The sequence below is a fragment of the Ctenopharyngodon idella genome, chromosome 7 (genome assembly GCF_019924925.1).
Source record: "Ctenopharyngodon idella isolate HZGC_01 chromosome 7, HZGC01, whole genome shotgun sequence".
Classification (NCBI taxonomy): domain Eukaryota; kingdom Metazoa; phylum Chordata; class Actinopteri; order Cypriniformes; family Xenocyprididae; genus Ctenopharyngodon; species Ctenopharyngodon idella.
This window is the reverse complement of record NC_067226.1, coordinates 49,255,597-49,280,587: the sequence shown is the minus strand read 5'-3', so window position 1 is coordinate 49,280,587 and position 24,991 is coordinate 49,255,597. Positions and strand designations below refer to the sequence as shown.

At 39.3% G+C, this 24,991-nt stretch overlaps 1 protein-coding gene across 4 annotated transcripts; it reads right to left on the bottom strand.

Annotated features, from left to right (window-relative positions):
* Positions 1-142: 142 nt before the first annotated feature.
* LOC127516797 (uncharacterized) lies at positions 143-24,991 on the bottom strand. Of its 4 annotated transcripts, none has more exons than XM_051901672.1 (2): positions 23,741-24,991; positions 143-624 (listed from the first exon to the last, which is right to left on the bottom strand). In XM_051901672.1, the coding sequence occupies exon 1, from the start codon at positions 24,680-24,682 to the stop codon at positions 23,744-23,746; it is 939 nt and encodes a 312-aa protein (XP_051757632.1). In that variant the 5' UTR covers positions 24,683-24,991; the 3' UTR covers positions 143-624; positions 23,741-23,743. The 4 variants fall into 4 exon arrangements, with proteins under 4 accessions (XP_051757632.1, XP_051757630.1, XP_051757631.1 ...); XM_051901670.1 differs by lacking the exon at positions 143-624 and adding an exon at positions 20,261-20,630; XM_051901671.1 differs by lacking the exon at positions 143-624 and adding an exon at positions 20,261-20,622.

The window sequence follows — 24,991 nt, the reverse complement described above, 5'->3', positions numbered from 1 at the left end:
AGAACTTGGAATACAGTCAAGTCACCTTTATTTATATAGCGCTTTTACAATGTAGATTGTGTCAAAGCAGCTTTACATTGATAACTGGTACATTATTTGGCTGCACAGCAGCTCTTAAAAGAATAGGGTCAATGCAGGCAGATCGAAGCACTGTTGAATATCAAATGTCAAGTCAAATGTCAAGTGTCCCCAACTAAGCAAGCCAAAGGCGACAGCGGCAAGGAACCCAAACTCCATCAGGTGACATCAGGTGGCAGACAAGTGGCAAATAGGTGTTTAAATGGAGAAAAAAACCTTGGGAGAAACCAGGCTTAGTCGGGGGGCCAGTTCTCCTCTGGCCAACAGTGCTTTGTTACGATTCAGGTAGCTATCATAAGTCCGACAGGATCACAACATTCAAAGTATTTATTCCAGTTCCATCCAATTAAGGATCGTATTCATCACGGCGGTATGGACGGTTGTTGAGGAACTGTGTCGTGGCTGTCATGTCGATGAGGCCCTCACAGTGGATGATCTAGTTGACTCAATCTCTGCTGATACTTCAGGGCTGCGTTGTGGTCGTGTCAAGGTGCAGGTCCTTGGTCTCACCTGGATACGGCCCGGATCCGGTTGACTACGGTGAACCTCGGGATAACAAGAAAGGCTAATATTAGCGTAGATGCCATTCTTCTTCTGATGTAACGAGTACATCAGGCGTTATAGGAAGTGTTCCCGGTTCCGGCTGACCTAATTTATGCAGCCTAATAATCCTTTAACAGATTTGAAAATATAAATTGGTAATGTGTTATGTGTATGCCAGGTTAAAGAAATGCGTTTTTAGTCTAGATTTAAACTGACAGAGTGTGTCTGCTTCCCGAACAATGCTAGGAAGATTGTTCCAGAGTTTAGGTGCCAAATAGGAGAAGGATCTACCGCCTGCGGTTGATTTTGATATTCTAGGTATTATCAGCTGGCCTGAATTCTGAGATCGCAATAGACGTGAAGGACTATAATGAATTAGGAGCTCGCTCAGGTACTGGGGAGCTAAACCATTTAGTGCTTTGTAAGTAATTAGCAAGATTTTAAAATCTATACGATGTTTAACAGGAAGCCAATGCAGTGTTGACAGAACTGGGCTAATATGGTCATACTTCCTAGTTCTAGTAAGAACTCTAGCTGCTGCATTTTGTACGAGCTGTAGTTTATTTATCAGGCGAGCAGAACAACCACCCAGTAGAGCGTTACAGTAATCTAGCCTTGAGGTCATGAACGCATGAACTAACTGTTCTGCATTTTTCATTGAGAGCATATGTCGTAGTTTAGATATATTTTTAAGATGGAAGAATGCGGTTTTACAGATGCTAGTAACATGGCCTTCAAATGAAAGATTGGTATCAAAGAGCACACCCAGGTTCCTAAGTGACGACGAAAACTTAACAGAGCAGCCATCAAGTGTTAGACAGTATTGTAGGTTATTACGTGAAGAAGTTTTTGGTCCAAATATTAGAATCTCTGTTTTTTCTGAATTTAGTAGTAGGAAATTACTGGTGGTCCAATTTTTTATATCAGCTATGCATTCTGTTAATTTTGTGAATTGGTAAGTTTCCTCAGGGCGCGAAGAAATATAGAGCTGAGTATCATCAGCGTAACAGTGAAAACTAACGCCATGCTTCCTAATGATATCTCCCAAGGGTAGCATGTACAGAGTGAACAGCAACGGTCCTAGTACTGAGCCTTGCGGTACTCCATATTGAACTTGTGATCGATATGACATGTCTTCGTTTACTACTACAAACTGATAACGGTCAGATAAGTATGATTTGAACCATGACAATGCAATTCCACTAATGCCAACATAATTTTCGAGTCTATTTAAAAGAATATTGTGATCAATAGTGTCAAATGCAGCACTAAGGTCCAGTAACACTAATAGAGAGATACAACCACGATCTGATGATAAGAGCAAATCATTAGTAACTCTAATGAGAGCAGTCTCAGTACTATGGTACGGTCTAAATCCTGACTGGAAATCCTCACAGATACTATTTCTTTCTAAAAAGGAACATAGTTGTGATGATACTACCTTTTCTAGTATTTTTGACAGAAAAGTGAGATTTGAGATCGGCCTGTAATTGACTAATTCTCTAGGATCAAGTTGTGGTTTTTTTAATAAGCGGTTTAATAATAGCCAGCTTATAAGTTTTTGGTACGTGTCCTAGTGATAAAGATGAATTGACGATATTAAGAAGAGGATCTATAACCTCTGGAAGCATTTCTTTCAATAGCTTAGTCGGTATAGGGTCTAACATACATGTTGTTGATTTTGATGATTTAACATGTTTAGACAATTCTTCCTCTCCTAAAGCAGTAAATGAATTGAATTTTTCCTCAGGGACACTACAATGCACTATCTGACGCGATACTGTAATAGACGGTTGCATGGTTATAATTTTTTCTCTAATATTATCAATCTTGCAAGTAAAGAAGTTCATAAAGTCATTACTGCTGTGCTCTTTGGAAACATCAGAAGTTGAAGCTTTATTTCTTGTTAATTTAGCCACTGTATCAAATAAATACCTAGGGTTGTGTTTATTTTCTTCTAAAAGTTTTGAAAAATAAGCAGATCTAGCAGATTTTAAGGCCTTTCTGTACTCAATCATTCTCTCTCTCCACGAAATGCGAAATACTTCTAAGTTTGTTTTCTTCCAGCTGCGCTCCATTTTTCTGGCTGCTAACTTTAGGGCCCGAGTGTGCTCATTGTACCACGGCATTGGATTAATTTCCTTAATCTTTTTTAAGCGCAAAGGAGAATGTCTAATGTGCTGGAAAAGACAGAGGCAATAGTTTCTGTTACAACATCGAGGTCTTCTAAGCTTTCTGGTATGCTAAGGCGATAAAACTGATCAGGAAGATTATTTATAAAATGATCTTTAGTGGTAGAAGTGATGGTTCTACCATATTTATGGCATGGAGGCAGTTTAGCCGCCTTGACTAAATGTAGTATACACGAGACTAGATAATGATCTGAGATGTCGTCACTCTGCTGCAGAATTTCAACAGCATCAATATCAATTCCATGTGACAATATTAGATCTATTAAATTTACAGTTTTTGGAAGTGAAAAATAAGTCTATGTTCTCATCCTCCACAACATTTTTAAAGGACTCTTTACACACACACACATAAATAAATCTTGATTTTGAATTAAGCAACACATGTGCTAGAACCTCAAAGATGGCTACCAGCTAGTCAGATCTCTTTATATTTCTCCAGTTAAAAATGTCAGGCCATGTACACGACATTTTGATTATCATTACCGTAACAGGACCTTTTCCTCATTTAGAAAAACTTTAAATCAACAATTTTCTGTGAAAAATGTACTTCATTAATGTCTAATTATGTACATTTAAAGTTTGCTAAATCATCATGGCTTCTCTGAATTTAACAAAATATGCTAAGGTACCTTAATCCTCCACAAAGCTATTCTCACTTACCGCAACAATTTAAGGCCAGTTTTGGTAGAGAGAACTTCTGTTTCATTAATGAGAATTTGATCATACAGGCTATTTTTAAATACTGTATATATTATGAGTTAAGTTAAATAATATTTACTGACTGTTGGAAAACTTTAGCAAAGGCTAGTGTGACAAATTTCAGAGAAAAGGTTTACAAAAAAAGGAACCTACAGTGTCAGGAAGTCTACACAAATGTGGATGCCCACAAACATGTTGGCACATGAAGACTTTCCACCAGTGTAATTATTTTGTATACTAATAATGGCAAAACATTTTTGGCAAATGCTCCAGGGTGTATTTGTGTTTGAGCTTTGGAGAGCTTTAAAGTTTTCTATGTACAATGCATTTTGCAGCATTGAGCTCAGGAGCTAATCACAGACACATCTGTTGCTTTCTTGAATGCAATGGTCAATCAGTTGTTTTTAGAATCCACTCACCCCTTGAAAAGCAAGTTTTTGTTCAGAGTTCAGTTCTCACAATGTGTATTTCAACTTAATTCACATTTATTTGTGCTTGTGACAATACATATCGTTTCAAAGCAGCTTTACAGAAAATGCATGCGTCTACATTACAATTTATTCAGAATTTTAATAAAAGCCTTGTTTTTCATGCTGCTGAGAGGATTGATGAGGACTGAATAACATGCTGCAAAATGTTGGTAATGACATCCCAATATTAATGCAAAATGTTTGAGCTCTTTAAATTTGGTCAAATCTGATATCGATGTTATCAATGTTTGCTGTTCATCATTTGGATGATTCCAGCAATATTGTTTTTCTTTACTATTCTCTTAAATTATGAGTAATTTTTAAAACTAATCTGATAAATGGATGGTGCATGTTGTATTGCTAAATGCACATTATACTGTGTGTTCTCAGTTTTTAGCCTACATAATCCTATATTTTTGAAGCACTGCAAAATCAAACTGATTGAACTTAAATCCATGATTGATATTACCAAAATCAGCAACCTCATTTCCGTAACCTATGTATCATTACCGCAACAAGTTATTTAATATTTATTTAATAAATGGAAAAATATTAGTTTGCTTTTAAATGCATGTGCAGAATATACAATATGTTCTTTCACGTTTGCAATTGTCACAGCCACCAGCACTTGCACTCCATTTCCCAGCATCCCTCCTGTTCCTCACCTGCACTCACTCATCAATCACCGGCACCTGCAAACCATCACCCTCGTTTACACTCATCTGCAGTCCCTATTTAAGCAGTCACCTTCCTCCCCACAGTGGTCTGGTCTTGTCTATGGATGTCATGATGTGTGTACGTCTCAGCTTACCATACAGACTCCTTTCCTGATACTTACCTGCATCGACCTACCTTCCAGATGTTCCGTCATCCACCGTCCTACGTCTATCATCCAGCCTGCTTCTATCCATTCCTGCAACAAACACACTGTCATTACTGATTCACGTGCTTGTTATATTCACTCACCTGCTGTCCCGTCTGCCAGATCCGTGCCTCTGTCTCTAAATAAAGAACTGTTGATTTGTACTTAACTGTCTGTCTCTGACTGTATCCTGACAGCAATATAATTTTGAAAATATATCAGGTTTCAATAAAATAATAAAAAAATATTTGGTTTCAAATGGCAGCAGGTGTTGCGGTAATGAGAAAATCAAATAAAAATTAAAAAATATATATTATTTCAGTTTCATGTAACTGTGCATGGCCGTTAATAATCAATGTTTAAAAATGTGAAAATGTATTAGCTTTCCCAATGGTATTGACATTTGCAGACTGTTGTGGTAATGAGATTTTTAAGGACTTGTTTTAGAAAATATGTTCAAAAATGATCACAAACACTTCAGACCCTGCTCTTAATGTCTAAAAAGGAAATTTGTTGATACAAACTTTTTGAAAATTTTTCATGTTTGAAAACCTTGAAATAAAGATTTCATGAGAATCACCCAGTTGCTTTTGGCTATTTTGAATTCAGTTTTGTAACATAAACATGGCTCATATGGTTATACAATAGCTTATGCTTGTCAATGAGATATAAAACAGTGTTTCTCTTGGGCTTCTGCCAACTTCCAAGACTAAACAAGTCTTTAAATTATTGAATGTCTTTTGTCCAAGACAATGTCTGAAGACCATTCTATCTAGGTTGCATATGGTCCTCTGGTTTAATTTAGTCAGTTTAAACTTTATTTTTAAGTGTTTTCTTTTAGAATTGAAATTAAAAATTTTCAAGGGGTCATGAACTGGATTTTTGTATTATATAATGTTTCCTGAGGTGCATTTAAAAGGTTAATATGTTAATTTACATTAAAAAAATAATAATTTAGAAATAAATTATTTTCAACGCTGATTTTAGCCCTCTGATTTGAACGCTCTGCTTTAAGGGGCGTGTCTGCTGCGAGACTTCAGTGTAAATGCCCACTGCTGTGATTGGCTGACATCCTTGCATTTAAAATAAGTATTACATGTAGAATCTTTAAGATTAATGAATCGTGAAAAGTGTTGATTATTGCATTATATTTAGATCTATTCCCATTACATGAAAGGTTGCAGTGATGAGCATTGAGCAGATGACAGTCTGTTGATCACGTGAAAGCAGTGATCTCGTCATTGCAAGGCGATTTCTGCACTCTAAATGTTTTCACCATAACTAACAATGTAAATATAGTAAGAGATTCAGTGTGTAGTGAAAGACAGTCACTGTTTATAGCGAGAGTTTTGACAAGTGTCCAGAAACTCATGCTGTCAGATAGTGCATTGTAGTGTCCCTGAGGAAAAATTCAATTCATTTACTGCTTTAGGAGAGGAAGAATTGTCTAAACTTGTTAAATCATCAAAATCAACAACATGTATGTTAGACCCTATACCGACTAAGCTATTGAAAGAAATGCTTCCAGAGGTCATAGACCCTCTTCTCAATATCGTCAATTCATCTTTATCATTAGGATACGTACCAAAAACTTTTAAGCTGGCTATTATTGAACCTCTTATTAAAAAACCACAACTTGATCCTAGAGAATTAGTCAATTACAGGCCGATCTCAAATCTCACTTTTCTGTCAAAAATACTAGAAAAGGCAGTATCATCACAGCTATGTTCCTTTTTAGAAAGAAATGGTATCTGTGAGGATTTCCAGTCAGGATTTAGACCGTACCATAGTACTGAGACTGCTCTCATTAGAGTTACTAATGATTTGCTCTTATCATCAGATCGTGGTTGTATCTCTCTATTAGTGTTACTGGATCTTAGTGCAGCATTTGACACTATTGATCACAATATTCTTTTAAATAGACTCGAAAATTATGTTGGCATTAGTGGAATTGCATTGTCATGGTTCAAATCATACTTATCTGACCGTTATCAGTTTGTAGTAGTAAACGAAGACATGTCATATCGATCACAAGTTCAATATGGAGTACCACAAGGCTCAGTACTAGGACCGTTACTGTTCACTCTGTACATGCTACCCTTGGGAGATATCATTAGGAAGCATGGCGTTAGTTTTCACTGTTACGCTGATGATACTCAGCTCTATATTTCTTCGCGCCCTGACGAAACTTACCAATTCACAAAATTAACGGAATGCATAGCTGATATAAAAAATTGGATGACCAGTAATTTCCTACTACTAAATTCAGAAAAAACAGAGATTCTAATTTTTGGACCAAAAACTTCTTCACGTAATAACCTAGAATATTGTCTAACACTTGATGGCTGCTCTGTTAAGTCTTCGTCGTCAGTTAGGAACCTGGGTGTGCTTTTTGATACCAATCTTTCATTTGAAGGCCATGTTACTAGCATCTGTAAAACCGCATTCTTCCATCTTAAGAATATATCTAAACTACGACATATGCTCTCAATGAAAAATGCAGAACAGTTAGTTCATGCGTTCATGACCTCAAGGCTAGATTACTGTAACGCTCTACTGGGTGGTTGTTCTGCTCGCCTGATAAATAAACTACAGCTCGTACAAAATGCAGCAGCTAGAGTTCTTACTAGAACCAGGAAGTATGACCATATTAGCCCAATTCTGTCAACACTGCATTGGCTTCCTGTTAAACATCGTATAGATTTTAAAATCTTGCTAATTACTTACAAAGCACTAAATGGTTTAGCTCCCCAGTACCTGAGCGAGCTCCTAATTCATTATAGTCCTTCACGTCTATTGCGATCTCAGAATTCAGGCCAGCTGATAATACCTAGAATATCAAAATCAACTGCAGGTGGTAGATCCTTCTCCTATTTGGCACCTAAACTCTGGAACAATCTTCCTAGCATTGTTCGGGAAGCAGACACACTCTGTCAGTTTAAATCTAGACTAAAAACGCATCTCTTTAACCTGGCATACACATAACACATTACCAATTTATATTTCCAAATCCGTTAAAGGATTATTAGGCTGCATAAATTAGGTCAGCCGGAACCGGGAACACTTCCTATAACACCTGATGTACTCGTTACATCAGAAGAAGAATGGCATCTACGCTAATATTAGTCTTTCTGTTTATCCCGAGGTTCACCGTAGTCAACCGGATCCGGGCCGTATCCAGGTGAGACCAAGGACCTGCACCTTGACACGACCACAACGCAGCCCTGAAGTATCAGCAGAGATTGAGTCAACTAGATCATCCCCTGTGAAGGCCTCATCGACACGACAGCCACGACACAGTTCCTCAACAACCGTCCATACCGGCGTGATGAATACGATCCTCAATTGGATGGAACTGAAATAAATACTTTTAATGTTGCGATCCTATTGGACTTATGATAGCAACCTGAATTGTAACAAAGCACTGTTGGCCAGAGGAGAACTGGCACCCCGACTAAGCCTGGTTTCTCCCAAGGTTTTTTTCTCCATTTTAACACCAATTTGCCACTTGTCTGCCACCTGATGTCACCTGATGGAGTTTGGGTTCCTTGCCGCTGTCGCCTCTGGCTTGCTTAGTTGGGGACACTTGACTTGACATTTGATATTCAACAGTGCTTTTGATCTGCCTGCATTGACACTATTCTTTAAGAGATGCTGTGCAGCCAAACAATGTACCAGTTATCAATGTAAAGCTGCTTTGACACAATCTACATTGTAAAAAGCGCTATATAAATAAAGGTGACTTGACTTGACTTGACAGCACCAACAATTTGTAAAGGGAGCGTTCTTTGATCGCTTTCTGTATAATTTAATCACAATTTAAATAACAGATTATTTACATGCTACTAAGAGAAAAAAATGTGTAGTTGATCGTTTAGTCACTGGCTTGATTTAGGCCTACTGATGCATAAATACTATTAAATTTTGAGACAAAGAAAATCTGTCTGAACTTATAATTTACAAAATAATTACACAATTACAATTAGATAATTTCTAATTACAATTACAATTGTTACTTACATGATGTGTGAGTTGGTGTCAGATACATATTGTAAAAAGTCTGTTTGCAAAGCCTGCGCATAAATTGGAGACACAGTTATATCAGTTGTGACTGAATTGCCAAATAATCCAGCTTGAAATGAACCGAATACAAACAAATAATGCTCTGCCAAGACTTTCACATTTTCCTAGCATTAGGATCCTTTGGAAGGTAATGTTATTTTTAGTCCTGTCATCTTGTATGGGATCTTCTTCTACAAAGGCGGCACTCTGACACCATAATTCCACATTTTTCAGATCATGTCATTTTCTGGCCTTGGTTTCAATAAAAGCTGGTTTTGGAATAACAAGAAGTTTTGAGTTCTGAAAATTGCAGGATATTTTTCTAGTATAATGACCTTTTAAAGGGGTCATGACATGAGCAATCAGATTTTCCTTGAGCTTTTGACATATAAGAGGTCATCATACTATAAGAATATCCTGTAAGTTTTAGAGCTGAAAACTTCCTTGTTAGTCCAATAAAAGCTTTAATTGACACCAGATCCAGAAAACGACAGGATTTACAAAGTGGGGATCTATGACGTCAAAGGGCAGCAAGCACCTCCTCTGCAGAAGAAGATCTTCGCCTACTTCATCCCTGCCCGTATAGCCCCGCCCACTGAATTGCGCATAAGTAACATATGTGGTGCTAAACCAGATCGAGCTACCAAGCAATAAACATGCCGTTGAGGATTACAAAATATTGTGCAGTGCCTGGACTCGACAGTAATGCAACATGTAAGTCACTGTGTTAAATCTAATGCCTGATCTGATATGTAATGATTCATGTACAGTCAGATGTTCTTTGTCTGTGTGTCAGTAAATCAAACCAGTGACTAAACGTCAACTTGCGTTGTTTCTCTTAGTAGGATGAAAATAATCTGTTATTTAACGGTGATCAAATTATATAAAGAAAGCTCAAAGAAAGCCCCCTTTGTATTCGTTGGAGCAGCGCGTGCTGAAGCTGTCAATCAAACAGCGAGTTTATCAGTGACTGACGCGCAAAACTCCCGTTTTATTCAACGAATCTTTTAGTTTTATCGCGTTTGCACTGTTAGTGAAGATGAAAGCATTTGTTAGTGTACAGAAATTGAGTTGCAATGACGAGATTGCTTTCATGCGCTCAACATTGTCTGTGATTGGCTACAATGTTCATCTCTGCAACCTTTCATGCCACGATCTAAATATAATGCAACACTTTTCACGATTAGTTAACCTTAGAGCTGTAATAGTAAAAACACGCTAAAAGAGAGAGTAATACTTGGATATTTAGATATGCAAAGATGTTAGCCAATCACAGCAGTGGGCGTTTACACTGAAGTCTCACAGCAGACACGCCCCTTAAAACGGAGCGTTCAAACCAGAGGCTAAAATCAGAGTAGGAAAAATGCCTTTTATTCATGAATTATGACAATTTTGGATGTAAAAAGCATACTAACATTATAAGTGCACCCCAGGAAACATTATAAAACAATAAACCAGTGCAGTTCATGACCCCTTTAATTATCAAAAGATCAAGGAAAATCTGTATTCTCAGTTCATAACCCCTTTAATACATTCACACAGTTTTATATTGTATTGTTTATTTAGCAGCGTATTTATGGTTATAACTAGTTATTTTTGCCACAATACACTTTTTGTTTTTTTTAGACGAGATTTGATTCCATTGCTCTGAAGGATTGTGGGCTCATGATTGACTGGTCCATATTGCTTTTATCTCTGCTTCTTACAGTTTGGGTCTCTGTAACTTGCAAGGAAATGTTCAGCACAAGTCTTCAGACATCACTCAGAATGGGTTTTTGGATGCACCGATACCCATACCAGTATCGGTATCGGCCGATACCAAGCTCATGTACTTGTACTTGTAAAAATACCCCTGATACCAAAGACCAATACCTCACGTGACGTAACTGACAGAATTTTCCGTGCACAGAGACACCGGCGGCAGCAGCAGAAACAATGTCCTCAAGGGAGTTGAAATACTTCAAATTAATGATGACAACACACACATTGCGAACTGCATGCTTTCAATCACAATTCGTTATCGATCAGTGAAGGCGGGATGGGTGGAATCGCGCTGAATGACAGACCAGAAGCGCTCCCTCTTGCGCGCTCTCTCTCTTTCTTGTGCGCGATCCCAGTTCTCTCGCGATCAGTTCTCCTTGCGACTGAATGGTCAAAACATATAGTTGTGAAAATATCCATCGTGTGGAGTATCTCACGTAAATACAGTCGGTTATGGCTTAAGTGGACGTAAACATTTGGGTGAAAACAGGATATGTGTCAGTATCCATGGATTCGGTCTTAAAGGGACCGTAGCCTATATTTGTCATTAATGTTAATAAAACAACAAAATATGTTAAATAAATGTATACATGATAAATAAACCTACTGTATCTGAAAAACAAGTTTATTTAATTTGTATCTCTATAGTATTTGTTGTATTGTTTGTAATTTGTTTGTAAATTTCTTTTTATATAACAACAGTTATATATATTGGCAATTATGCCCTTTGAAAGTTATTGGACACTGTGAAATTTTTGTTCTCAGATTTAGTGATTCAGAGATTCAGAGGAGATCCAGTCAGAGAACCGAGCGTACGGTGGACTGAAGAGCCCTGCGGGACTTCATGAGACTGGATAAAGATGCCATGATTGACAGCTGTCTTTGTTTAACATCACCATCATCCCATCAGGTATGCACTGTCATGGAGCCTGTGACCGATATTCTTACAAGGGTTTCATGACACTGGAACAAAACCAGACTGGGATACGCTAGAAAGAGACAGCCTATAAAGAGAGCTGTGTGCCGCACTGTGTGATTTGAAAGAGAAGCGTCTGACTCTGCCAGTGACGTCATTCTCTGCTGCCTGCGAATCACTTACTGTTACGTGTGCCCTGGCTCTGTGTTCATGGTTATATTGACTCCATTTCCCACAGTTCCCCATCTAGGAACTAATCACACACTCACACCTGTTTCCCATCAGTGACACACCTGTTTCCCATCAAGCTGCACTCTAACACACACACATTGCTGAGTTTAGTTGTATGTTATCCTGTTTTCTTGGTTTCCTTGTTCTGCCTTGCCTTGCCTTGCCTTGCCTGTGTTTTTTGACCCTGGACAGATTTCTTGTTTTTGATCATTTGCTGCCTGCCTTGACCATTGCCTGTGTTTTGGATTACTCTCTTGCCTTGCCTTCTTATTACTGTTTGCTGGTGTTTTACCTACTTCCTGTACGACTACAGTCTTATGAATAAAAAAGCCTGCACGTGGATCTCCAACTCCATTGCCCTGCTCCATACATTACAGAATACTCAGCCATACCAAGATCCAGCGGCTTTTATGAGCGTTTCCAGTTCAACCATGGATCTAGTCAACCAGCTACTACAGCTGCGGCAAAGAGACTTATCTATTGAGGAATGTGTTCACCAATTCTGTGAGCTGTCTTTTCTAGTTCCATTTGATGGTGTGGCTTTGAAGGACATTTTCCATTTTGGCCTAAATGAGCCCATAAAATCCTGGTTTCCTGAAGGGAAGTTCAGTTGCAGTCTAAGAGACTTTATGGGGGGGCAACTTCAACAAGCTCCGGTGGCAGTGGAGTTTGTACCGTTGCAAAGTTCTATGCCTTCCACTCTGATTATCGCGACCCCGATACTCTCCGTACATCCAAACCCAGTAATTCCCTCACCAGGGCCTGTTCTTGTGATGGCTGCAATGGAGTCCGTTCCTGTATTTGTAGCCATTCCAGAGCCTCGTCACTTCTCAGCAGATCTTCCAGAGCCCTCAGCCGAGATGGCTGCCACGCCTGAGCCCTCAGCTGAGATGGCTGCCACGCCTGAGCCCTCAGCTGAGATGGCTGCCGCGCCTGAGCCCTCAGCCGAGATGGCTGCCACGCATTGCAGCATTGGCCATTATGGCCACTGCCATTTGGTGTGTGTGGGCTACGCACACATCAACTCCAGTCCCAGAGCACGCTCCAGTCCATGAATCCGCTCCTGAGCTTCAATCTATATGTCCATTCCTGAGTGCACCTCTGTCCATGAGTCCAGTCCAGAGTTTGTCCCAGTCCTAGAATCCAGCCTCGTGGTCGTCCCTGAGTTTCCTGTCCGTCTTGACACGACCACGGAAGTCGTCCCTGAGTTTCCTGTCTGCCTTGACATGATCACGGAGGTCATCCCTGAGTTTCCTGTCTGCCTTGACACGACCACAGAGGTAGTCTCTGAGTTTCCTGTCTGTTCCGACATAACCACAGAGATTGTTCCTGAACTGCCTGCCCGCCGCAACATGACCAGAGAGGACGTTCCAATCTGAGCTCCCTGCCTGCACTGTCATGGCCCTAGGGGCCAATGCTAACCTCTCTGTGCTTCATGTTTCAGTTTCTCCTGTTCAGCCATGTTGGTTCCCAGTGCTACTTGATCTGCTGTTGTGGTCGTCTGCTCCGCCATGGGGGTCTTCAAGCCCGTCTGAGCTGCAGTAGTGGTCATCTGATCCACCGTGGGGATCTTCAAGCCCCTCTGAGCTGCAGTGGTGGTCGTCTGCTTCTCCATAGGGGTCTTCAAACCAATCTGAGCTGCAATGGTGGTCGTCTTCAAGCCCGTCTGAACTGCTTTGGTGGTCATCTGCTCCGCCGTGGGGGTCTTCAACTCTGTCTACCTGGTCGTCTGTCCAGTCTTCTTCGCCCTGGTCGTCTGTCCAGCCACTTTCACCCTGGTCGTCTGCCCTGCTTCAGTTTTCAGGCCATCTTCCTCTCCTGGAAGTCACTCCTTTGAGGGGGGGCTCTGTTACGTGTGCCCTGGGTCTGTGTTCATCAGCTTGGTTATACGGACTCCATTTCCCACAATTCCCCATCTATGAACTAATCACACACTCACACCTGTTTCCCATCAGTGACACTTTATAAGCTGCACTCTAACACACACATTGCTGAGTATTTAGTCGTATGTTATCCTGTTTTCCTGGTTTCCTTGTTCTGCCTTGCCTTGCCTGTGTTTTTTGACCCTGGACTCATTTCTTGTTTTTGATCATTTGCTGCCTGCCTTGACCATTGCCTGTGTTTTGGATTACTCTCTTGCCTTGCCTTCTGGTTAATGTTTGCTGGTGTTTGACCTACTTCCTGTACGACTATGCTCTTATGAATAAAGCCTGCACGTGGATCTCCAATTCCGTTGCCCCGCTCCATACATTACACTTACACTCCACACAAATAGATAAAAAAAAAAAAAAAGCTGGAATGTTTAAGCTATTAAAAGTATATTAGTACTGTAACGAATGGAAACGTTTTTGTTTTCAAAGATTTTTGTAGCTGCTTGTGTCTTTATCACGAGAATCATAACAGCTAGAGAATGAGAGATGGCCGTAATACTAATGTTGGCTAACAAGATAACAAATCCTTTTTGGTCTCGTAATTTAAAATCTGTGTAAATGGTTCTATAGGTTGACTTACCTAACCTGCATTGAAATTCATTATAGTTTCATAAAGGTTAACAAAAGTAATTAAAGTATAATCAGTTTGCAAAGAAATCTCCACAAAACCATTACCTCAAATTTTATATATCTAATGGTATTGGAAACATTATAGCAAAGAGATTGCTTATTAATTGTCTTTTTTAATACAGTACATAGATTAATACTTCCATAAAGAGATACTTAAAGACTTATATTTGAAAAGAGACATTGTATAACTGCAGAGTCTTGGTGTTTGGACCATGATGATAACCGCTTGTTGCTATATTTTTATTCTAGTTTTATTTTAAAACTATTTCTCAAGGAGACTATTTACAACTATTAACAATAACAGTAATTCAATATAAAAAATAACATTAACACTTGATAACACTTCAAAAATAGTTACTATTCTTACAAATATTGCTGGATTATACATTTCCAAAAACAAAAGCGCAAAAAATCAGCTTCACAGTGATCAACAGGAAAATACTGAATCAGTAATTGAAAAAGAACATAATTCTGCTGTAAAGACAATAGAAAACAGTCATTATTCAGTTGAAATCACTTCAGTGTTGATTCGGTTTAATTTAAACTGTGTAAAGATCATCAAATATAAAATTAGTTCAATTCAGCTATAAAGCAGTTCAGAAGAAAACAGTGATGTCATCGTCCAGCTCAGTTCAGTTCTCATCCAGTAGTGTCAGTACAGTCAGATCAATGATATTGATAAATATTAAGTGTCCCTGACTAAGCAAGCCAGAGGCGACCGTGGTAAGGAAAACTCCAACAGGTGACAGAATGAAGGAAAAAAACTCAGTCGCTCAGTTCTCATCTGGCCAACAAACAAGCACTGCATGACTATGATTCAGGTAGTATTACAAGTATTACAGGATCAGTAGCATTCCAATAATCATCCAGTTCCATCTGCTTGAAGATGGGATTCATCACTCCGGTATGGAGCTGAAGCTGGTCATAGGGTCTGTGCAGAGGACCTGTCTGGTTCTTGTGGTCTCTGCTGAGGATCTTTGCCGATGGCTGTCTTGTCGACGAGGCCTTCACAGGGTATAGTTTTGCTCCTGATCGACAGGGCTGATTGATTGCTCCGGTCTGCCTCGCTGCTCAGTGGTTTGCGTCTGTAGCTCCGTATAGCTTTGTTTTGAATCTCTTACTATCATTCCTTGTTGTTTATATTATCATCACCATATATCTGATATTGTCTAATATTGCCTATCACATTAATTTGACTTTTTAAAAAAATCTTTAATCTAAATCGCTATCACAAAACGTTAGCATTAACTTGTCATCCGTGCCTACCGTCTTTTTCTCTCGCGCTCTCCTTTTTCTACAAGTCCATCAAATCAACTGGTGAGTCGGATCAGTCTACAAACACGGTGAGTTATGTCATCCTCTCCTTATATTGTTACTTGCACTGCCTGTCACATGTTCAGTATAGCTTTCTCTGTCAGCGACGAGAAATTCAGATGTCATAAATGCAGGGAGATAGTCAGGCTGACAGAAAATCTCAGAATTAGAGACGTGCATCCAAACTTTAATCGAGGATAGTAAGAATGTAAGGGCTATAGAGACTGCTTTGGATGTGACTAGCTTATCAAACCCCGTACATTTTTCAGTTCCGGCTGAGCCCGTGCAGCAGGGCAGCTGGGTGACTGTGAGACAGCATAGTCGCGGGACAAAACACCGCTCTTCTGTTCCAATTAGAACATCAAACAGGTTCTCCCCACTCAGTGACGCAGCCACTGAGAATCCTGTTGAAAGTGCCCTGGTTATTGGCGATTCTATTACACGGAACGTGCTCCTTTGCGCTTAAAGAAGATTAAGGAAATTAGTCCAACACAATGGTACAACGAGCACACTCGGTAGTAGCATTGTAGTATCCCTGAGGAAAAATTCAATTAATTCGCTGCTATAGGAGAGGAAGAATCGTCTAAACTTGTTAAATCATCAAAATCAACAACATGTATGTTAGACCCTATACCGACTAAGCTATTGAAAGAGATGCTTCCAGAGGTCATAGATCCTCCTCTTAATATCATTAATTCATCTTTGTCACTAGGATACGTACCGAAAACTTTTAAGCTGACTATTATTAAAACTCTTATTAAAAAAACACAACTTGATCCTAGAGAATTAGACAATCCCAGGTGAAAAAAAAGTACGTTTCTATAATGTACTTAAAGTGCTCTATTTTCATGCACTAATTTTGTACTTAATATACTAAAAGTTCTTCTTTAGTACTTCTTAAGATAATCTTAAAAGAACATTAAGTGTACTCAACTGTGCTATTTTGACACACCATGAAATATACTTTTAACATACTATCTCTGTATTAAAAAATATATTTATTTAGTTAACACTTGTAGTACATTATGGGTTCAAGTTTACTACAAGTGGTAACTAAATAAATTTTTTAAATACAGAGATAGTATGTTAAAAGCACATTTTAGTTCATATTTCATGGTCTCAAAATAGCACAGTTAATTGTAAAAATCTAGTAAGCTGTACTATTCACATACCATGACTTTTTTACTTAGAAAACCAAAGTTAAGATTAATTGATTGTTTTGAGTACCATTTTTGTCAAGCAAAAAAAAAAAAAAAAAGAAAAAAAAGAAAAAAAGGGGGGAAGGGGAGGGTTTGAGGCGGGGCAATTCTTAATAGACTTTTCACTCATGTCCTTGTTACATGTACTGTGTTCTGTGACCTAGTTTTCCCCTGCCTGTTTTATTAGTTCATTTGATCCACCTGTGTCTCATTAATTAACTCATCAACTTGTTTAGTTCCCTTTGTTGGTCACATGTGTATATATACCCAGTGTTCTCCTTCACTCCTGGTCCGTTCTCGTTCATGTTCATGTTCACATGTGAGTTATGTTATCTACCCTGTTGGAATCTCCTGTGTTATATTAAAGTATTGTTATTATCGTCATCCTCGTCTGCATCGTGCTTTGCTACTATAGCAACTGTAACAGTCCTCCACTTCTGCAGTTATTTTTCTGTTTGTATCCACTGTTACAAATCCTCATGTTTCTGTGCTTCCCCTGTGACCTAGTTTTCCCCATTCTGTTTCATTAGTTTATTTGATTCACCTGTGTCTAATTATCTCTTCACCTTGTTAAGTTCCCTTTGTTTGCTACATGTATTTAAGCCTTGTGTTCATCCTCATTCCTCGTCCGTTCTCGTCCTTGTATGGTTGTGTTATTCCTACGTGTTATCATTAAAGCCTGTATTCATCTACTCTTCTTCATTTCGCCTTGTGTTTGAGACCAACTGTGACACATTGATTTCCCTATTTCAAAATGACTTAATGACTTAAATGTTCAATTGTCAATACAACTGAAAAATTTGAAAGAACATCACAGAAGTTTACTTCATAAATTGATGTTAATTTTCCTAAAAGTTTTTTTTTTTAACTCGCCATTATGTGGTGACTTGCCTATTGATTTTTAATGCAGCAATGCAACAAGAAATCACAGATATTTGATTTCAAAGGAAGGGAAGTAATAAATATTTTATATATATATATGAAGCTGAACATACACTTCAGCTGAAGATGTCATAAACTCATTATGATGCTGAGTCACACTCTAGAAGTATCAGACATGACGGCGTATCACGACCCAGTTGACTCACCTCCGGCACGACGCAATTCTACTGCTATTGGCACTGGTGTCTTCAAAGCTACAGGTTCTTCTGAGTATTTGTAAGAGAGCGATCTTGGCACACAAGCATCAGGAACAGACGGATGGACTGTCATGAATAAATCATGAGTGTTCCTCCTGGAAAGGCCAGAATTATCCTGCATTAAGCACAGCGTGGCCATCGTCAAGGTTCATTACACAACTATGCATACTAAAGCACAAACACAGACTCCCTTTACTTTTTTCATTTAAAGGTAAAGACTTTGGAAGAGAATTTCCTCAGAAATGTCTTTTGCTGTACTATACATGACTGTAAACATACAGGGCCCTATTTTAATGATCTAAGCTCATGGTCTAAAACGCATGGTGCAGGTGCACTTAGGACATGTTCGAATCTACTTTTGCTAGTTTAAGGACGGGAAAAACAGTCAGCACACCCGGCGCATGGTCTTGAAGGGTTCTGTTCTCTTAATGAGTGATGGGTGTGTTTAGGGTGTAACGTACAATAAACCAATCAGAGTCTCATCTCCCATTCCCTTTAAAAGCCAGTTGTGCTCATGCCATGGCGGATTCACTATTTACATGGTGGAATTTACAAGCGGAAGAACTGAACGCTTCTCTAGCGAAGAAAGATTTTTAATATTTGGCATGTTTGTGTGCTGCTCCGTCCCTGTGTGTATAATAAGCAAAGTGTACACACGCCTATAGGCGTATATAACTAACAAGCTCTTTAAATAACAACAACAAAAAAAAAAACACTGTACCATTGACTTTAGAGCAGGTTTCAGTTGGTCATGCAGACTGATGCAGTCTATTTCAGTTCCTCAAAATAGCAACACGCCAACAATGCACCTGAACACACCCCGTTTTCAGACCAGCACGCCCATGGGTGAACAGATGGATACGAGCGCATTTGCTATTTAAACAACGTGGCGCAGGATGTGAAAATGATAACTGCGTCGGGCTGAAAGTAGCAGAAAAAAACACATGCTGTAGAAACTTTAACATCCAAAAAGAGATTTTGACGGATGAGCAAACCCACCATATTTTTATAGATACTACTGTTATTTTGTAACGGAATGTAGTTTTAAGAGTTTTTAGGTGAGAATGCTGTTGTTTAGACCTCAAATAATGCGATTTATATGTAAACGGTGCCTATTTTACAATTTGTTTAGATGTTTTCGGAGATGCGAGCTTCAGGCTGTCAGCGAGCGTTCAGCGCTCATGTATCCGCAGAGAACTGCTTCATCTCGGCCAGTGCTTTGGGAATCTGCCACTGGCTATTATGTAGATAGTGTTTAAACGTGAAGTATAATTAATTTTGGGTGTATCAAATGGACAATCTTTGGTCTTATTAATCTATTACTTGTTCCAGACCTAATAGATTTGGCTCAAGGGCTATATTAAGTTTCATAAGTTTATATTTACATTGGAATTAAATCCTGCACTAACTAGAGCGCTGCTTTTGTTCGTTTGACTGAACTGTTTGCTTTTTTATTTCCTATTTTACTTCTTATACTGTTATAATGGCTATTGCTGTTAATTTAAATATTATTGTTCCATAAATAATATTTTATATAAATAACATGCTGTATTAAGAGTCCGTTAGTGATTTCGACTTTAGTGAAAGTTACATTAATACGCCAATAGATGGCAGCAAAGACTGTCTTTATGAGTGAGTCAGTCAGTCGCAAAGACTTTTATATTGAAATGGACTGAAACAAGGAAACAAGGAGGTTATTTTTACTTTAAACATCATCTTACCAGATGCAACTGACAAATGCATTGACTAGCGCTGTCATGTGAAATCCTCTTAAATGTTAAAAGGACAAAGACAAAGATATCGCTTTCCTCAGCGGACATTCAAACTGATTTTGTGATTATGAATATAAGATTGTCCTGAAGAATATCAGCTAGATGCAGGTAATACACTCACTCAGGCGATCTCTCTCTCATAATACTCTACATATTACAGTGAGTTTCAATGAAGTGACTCAACGTTCCTTCCTTACTAGTTCTAAAGTGATGTTGTAGAATTAGTAACGGAGGATTGTGCTCAACTGTTAAACTGTCAACTTGAGATTTGAATCCGTGGCGGAAGGAAGTAGTTCCTCACAATAGATTGTGTTAAAGACACTCCGTTGTTGTTTCTTATTTATTTACACACTCGTGCCGTTGAACTGTTGTATAAATGCAATATCACACTCGTAATGATTATGGCTCTGTATCAGCACGGCTGTGATTACCTACAGTGATTACCTATTTTATATATTCAATTCAATTCAATTCACATTTATTTGTATAGCGCTTTTCACGATACATATCGTTTCAAAGCAGCTTTACAGAGAATGCATATCAACATTACAATTTGGAGACTGCAGTTAGCTAATAATGTAATAATTTAGGCGATTAACATACAATCACTGTTAGCAATTTAATTGGAGGTAGAAGCAAAGAGCTCCTGGAAAAATGAATTACATATTAACAATAATTAGGATTTATAGAATGTGAATGTGCGTGTTGATCCAGATGTTGCATCTTCTGAAGTCATCGCAGGAGTTGGCGCCGTCTCTTCCAAAGTTTTAGTCATCTGAGGTCTTCTTAAGAGGCTGGATCCAAACTGAAACTGATGTACTCTCTAGTCACCTCGGGACGGGCGTCCCGAGGTAAAACAGAAAAGCAAATGGAGAATAATTAGCATAGCTGCTGTTCATAACATTAAGCAAAGATAGTCATGTGCAATTGATCTGATATGAGATGGATTATGTGAATGCTTGGCTGAAGAGATGTGTCTTTAATCTAGATTTAAACTGGGTGAGCGAGTCTGAGCCCCGAACATTATCAGGAAGGCTATTCCAGAGTTTAGGAGCCAAATGTGAAAATGCTCTCCCTCCTTTAGAGGACTTAGCTATCCTAGGTACAACCAGAAGTCCAGAGTTTTGTGATCTTAAAGAGCGTGAAGGATTGTAGGGCGATAAAAGGTCGGTTAAGTACACAGGAGCTAAACCATTTAGAGCCTTATAGGTCATTAGCAGTACTTTATAATCGATACGGAACTTAATAGGTAACCAGTGAAGAGATGATAAAATTGGTGTTATATGATCATATTTTCTTGACCTGGTAAGAACTCTAGCAGCTGCATTTTGTACCAATTGTAGCTTGTTTATTGAGGAAGCAGGGCAACCAGCTAGTAATGCATTACAGTAATCTAGTCTAGACGTCATGAAAGCATGAACTAACTTTTCTGCATCTGAAACAGATAACATATTCCGTATCTTAGCAATGTTTCTGAGGTGGAAGAAGGCTGTTTTTGTAACATATGAAATATGATTTTCAAAGGACAAGTTGCTGTCTAATATAACACCCAGGTCTTTAACTGTCGAGGATGGAGTAACAGTACATCCTTCTAAATGCAAATTGTAGTCTGAGAGATTCTGTGTACAGGTTTTTGGCCCAATAAGTAATACTTCAGTCTTATCTGAATTTAATAGAAGAAAATTACTAGTCATCCAATGTTTTACTTCTTTAACACACTCTGTCAGATTGGATAATTTAGAGTTTTCATCTGGTTGTGTTGAAATATATAATTGAGTATCATCGGCATAGCAGTGGAAACTAATTCCATGTCTTCTTATAATATTACCAAGTGGCAGCATGTATATTGAAAATAGCAGAGGGCCTAACACAGATCCTTGAGGCACTCCATAATTTACTATTGTTATCTTAGATTTTTCCCCGTTTAAATAAACAAAATTGTGACGGTCTGATAGATACGACCTAAACCACCGTAATGCCTGTCCCTGGATACCAATGTAATTCTGTAGTCGATCTAGGAGTATTTTATGACCTATAGTGTCGAACGCAGCACTGAGATCAAGTAACACTAGTATTGCGATACAGCCTGGTCAGAAGCTAGAAGTAAGTCATTTGTAATTTTAACGAGCGCAGTTTCTGTGCTATGATGAGGCCTGAATCCTGACTGAAATTTTTCATAGATAGCATTTTTTTGCAGGAAGGAGCACAATTGGACCGACACCACTTTTTCTAATATTTTCGATATAAATGGAAGATTTGAAATGGGTCTGTAATTTGCCAATACATTTGGATCTAATTGTGGTTTCTTAATGAGAGGCTTAATAACTGCTAACTTGAACGGTCTTGGAACGTGACCTAGAGATAAAGACGAGTTAATAATATTGAGAAGAGGCTCTTCTGCTACAGGTAACAATTCTTTCAGTAGTTTAGTGGGTATTGGATCTAATAAACATGTTGTTGGTTTAGACGCTGTGATAAGTTTATTTAGCTCTTCCTGTCCTATAGTTGTAAAGCACTGCAACTGTTCTTGAGGGACGATAATTGAGGCTGAATCATAAATCTCTGTCAAGGGTTGTACATTTAGAACCGTATTTCTGATGCTTTCGATTTTTTCAGTAAAGAAATTCATAAAGTCATCGCTACTAAACTGTAATGAAATGTTTTGTTCTGGTGATGTCTGTTTATTTGTTAATCTAGCCACTGTACTAAATAAGAACCTTGGATTGTTTTGGTTATTTTCTATGAGTTTGCGGAGATGTTCGGCCCTGGCTGCTTTTAGAGTCTTTCTATAACGGGACGAGCTGTCTTTCCACGCGATTCTAAAGACCTCTAAACGAGTTTGTCTCCATTTGCGTTCTAGATTACGAGTTTCTCTTTTGATAGCGTGAGTAATATTGTTGTACCATGGTACAGTATTTTTCTCTCTAACCTTTTTTAATCTCATCGGTGCAACAGTATCTAATGTACTAGTGAAAGTGGTGCACATACTGCTAGTAATTTTCTCAAGATCATTTGTGTGTTTGGGTACAATGAGCAGGTGAGACAGATCAGGCAGTTTATTTGTGAATTTATCTTTAGTTGTCGGAAGAATTGTTCTACCTAGTCGATATCGTGGCGCAATTTGACAAATATCAGCAGTATGCAGTACGCATGTTACAAGGTAATGATCAGTGATATCATCACTTTGCGGTAGAATTTCTATATCAGTAGGATTGATTCCATGTGATATAATTAAATCTAGTGTATGATTAAGACGGTGAGTGGGTCCAGTGACGTTTTGTTTGACCCCAAACGAGTTTAGTAAATCTGTAAACGCAGCCCCTAACGCATCATTTGTATTATCTACATGAATGTTAAAATCTCCAACAATCAGCGCTTTATCAACGTTGACCAATAGGTCTGAGAGAAAGTCTGCAAACTCTTTTAGGAAATCAACATAAGGCCCTGGAGGTCTATAAACAGTAGCCAAAGCAAGAGATAGTAGCGACTTTTTATTTATATCTGAGAGTGTAACGTTTAGCACGAGAATTTCAAATGAATTAAACCTGTACTTTGTTTTCTGGGTAACGTTAAGAATCTCTCTATAGATTGTTGCAACACCACCGCCACGGCCAACCGGACGGCATTTATTTTTATAACAGTAGCCAGGTGGACAAGACTCATTAAGACCGAAATAATCATTTGGTTTAAGCAATGTTTCAGTAAGGCAAATTACATCAAGACTATTATCTGTGATCATTTCATTTATAATAACCGCCTTAGGTGTCAGCGATCTAATGTTTAGTAGCCCTAGCTTTAGAAATTGTTTTTGTTCGGTAATTTTGCGAATTTCTGGTTTGATCACGATCAGATTTTTTCTAGATCCTTTATTTTTATAGTTGAACCTCACTATTCGGGGAATAGACACAGTTTCTATAGACTAGATTTGAGGTTTGACTTACTAGTCATACGGTGCGAAGCGTCTTGGAGATGTTCTCCGACAGAAGATCAGCTCCGATTCTGCTGGGGTGCAGGCCATCAGCACGGAAGAGCCTAGGTCGCTCCCAGAAAAGATTCCAATTATTTATAAAGAGCAGCTTCTGTTCAGTACACCAAGACATTAACCATTCATTTAAAGCAAATAATCTACTGAACCTTTCATGTCCACGTCGGTACGTCGGAAGCGGTCCGGACACGATGATCCTCGTCGCGGGCGATGTGGCTCGTACCGTCTCGATCAGGCTCCTGAAGTCCTGCTTCAGCACCTCCGTCTGCCGCAGCCTGGTGTCGTTCACCCCCACGTGCAGAACAACAGCTCCGATGCTCTCAGCGCCATTCAGGATCGCGGGAACCTGCGCAGAGACATCGAGGACACGAGCACCAGGAAAACAGTGACTGCGCACCTTACCTTTGGTTGTGGTAGCGTGGACGTGACGGACGATGGAGTCTCCGATGACCACGGCGTCTCGTTCTGCCTCGCGAAGAGGGGAGAAGCGGTTCCTCGTCGAGACCTCGAAGACCGGGGGCGGCGGAGGGGGAGAGGTCCTGGTCCGAGGCCTGGCTCGCGCCTTCCGTTGCTGAAGAACCCAAGGTCCCTGGTGTGACGGCGCCGGAGTGAACGAGGGCTGGGATGAACGCGTTCTGGGTTCTCGGGCCCTGTGCAGAGAAGTACACGGCGTAGAGGAAGCAGGAATGTTAATATCGCGCTGCAAACTTACCGAGGATTGGTGAGCGTCAGCACGGGATGTTTCCAGCGCTGTTCGCCGCTCCCGTAGCTCGGCCTGTTTCTCCAGAAGGGTCCGGATCTGTCGTTCCACGGCCTCCAGCTCCAACTGCACCGCATGCAGCTCGAACGTGTCCTCACCTGCACTCAAAGATAGAGACACATTCGGTACGCCCGCCATTAGTATAGATGAACAATAATATTGTGAGTGAGAAGAGTACAAACGCTAGTGTGACCACGCCGCTATTGCTAACGGGCTAAAGCTAGTAGCGAATGTTCGAGAAGTCGGATAAAACTAGCGATATCAAGGCAATCCGAGTGTTTTTTATATAAAATAGTGTCGGGGATGTGTTCCCCCGCCGTAAAAGAGAGAATGGTAGGTTATAAATTTGATTTTAAGAAAAAAACAAGCAATTAGGAATCAACTCGACGGAGCTCTAACTCAAACAGCGCGGCAGCAACAAACAAGAAGTGACGATATGTGGCTTGG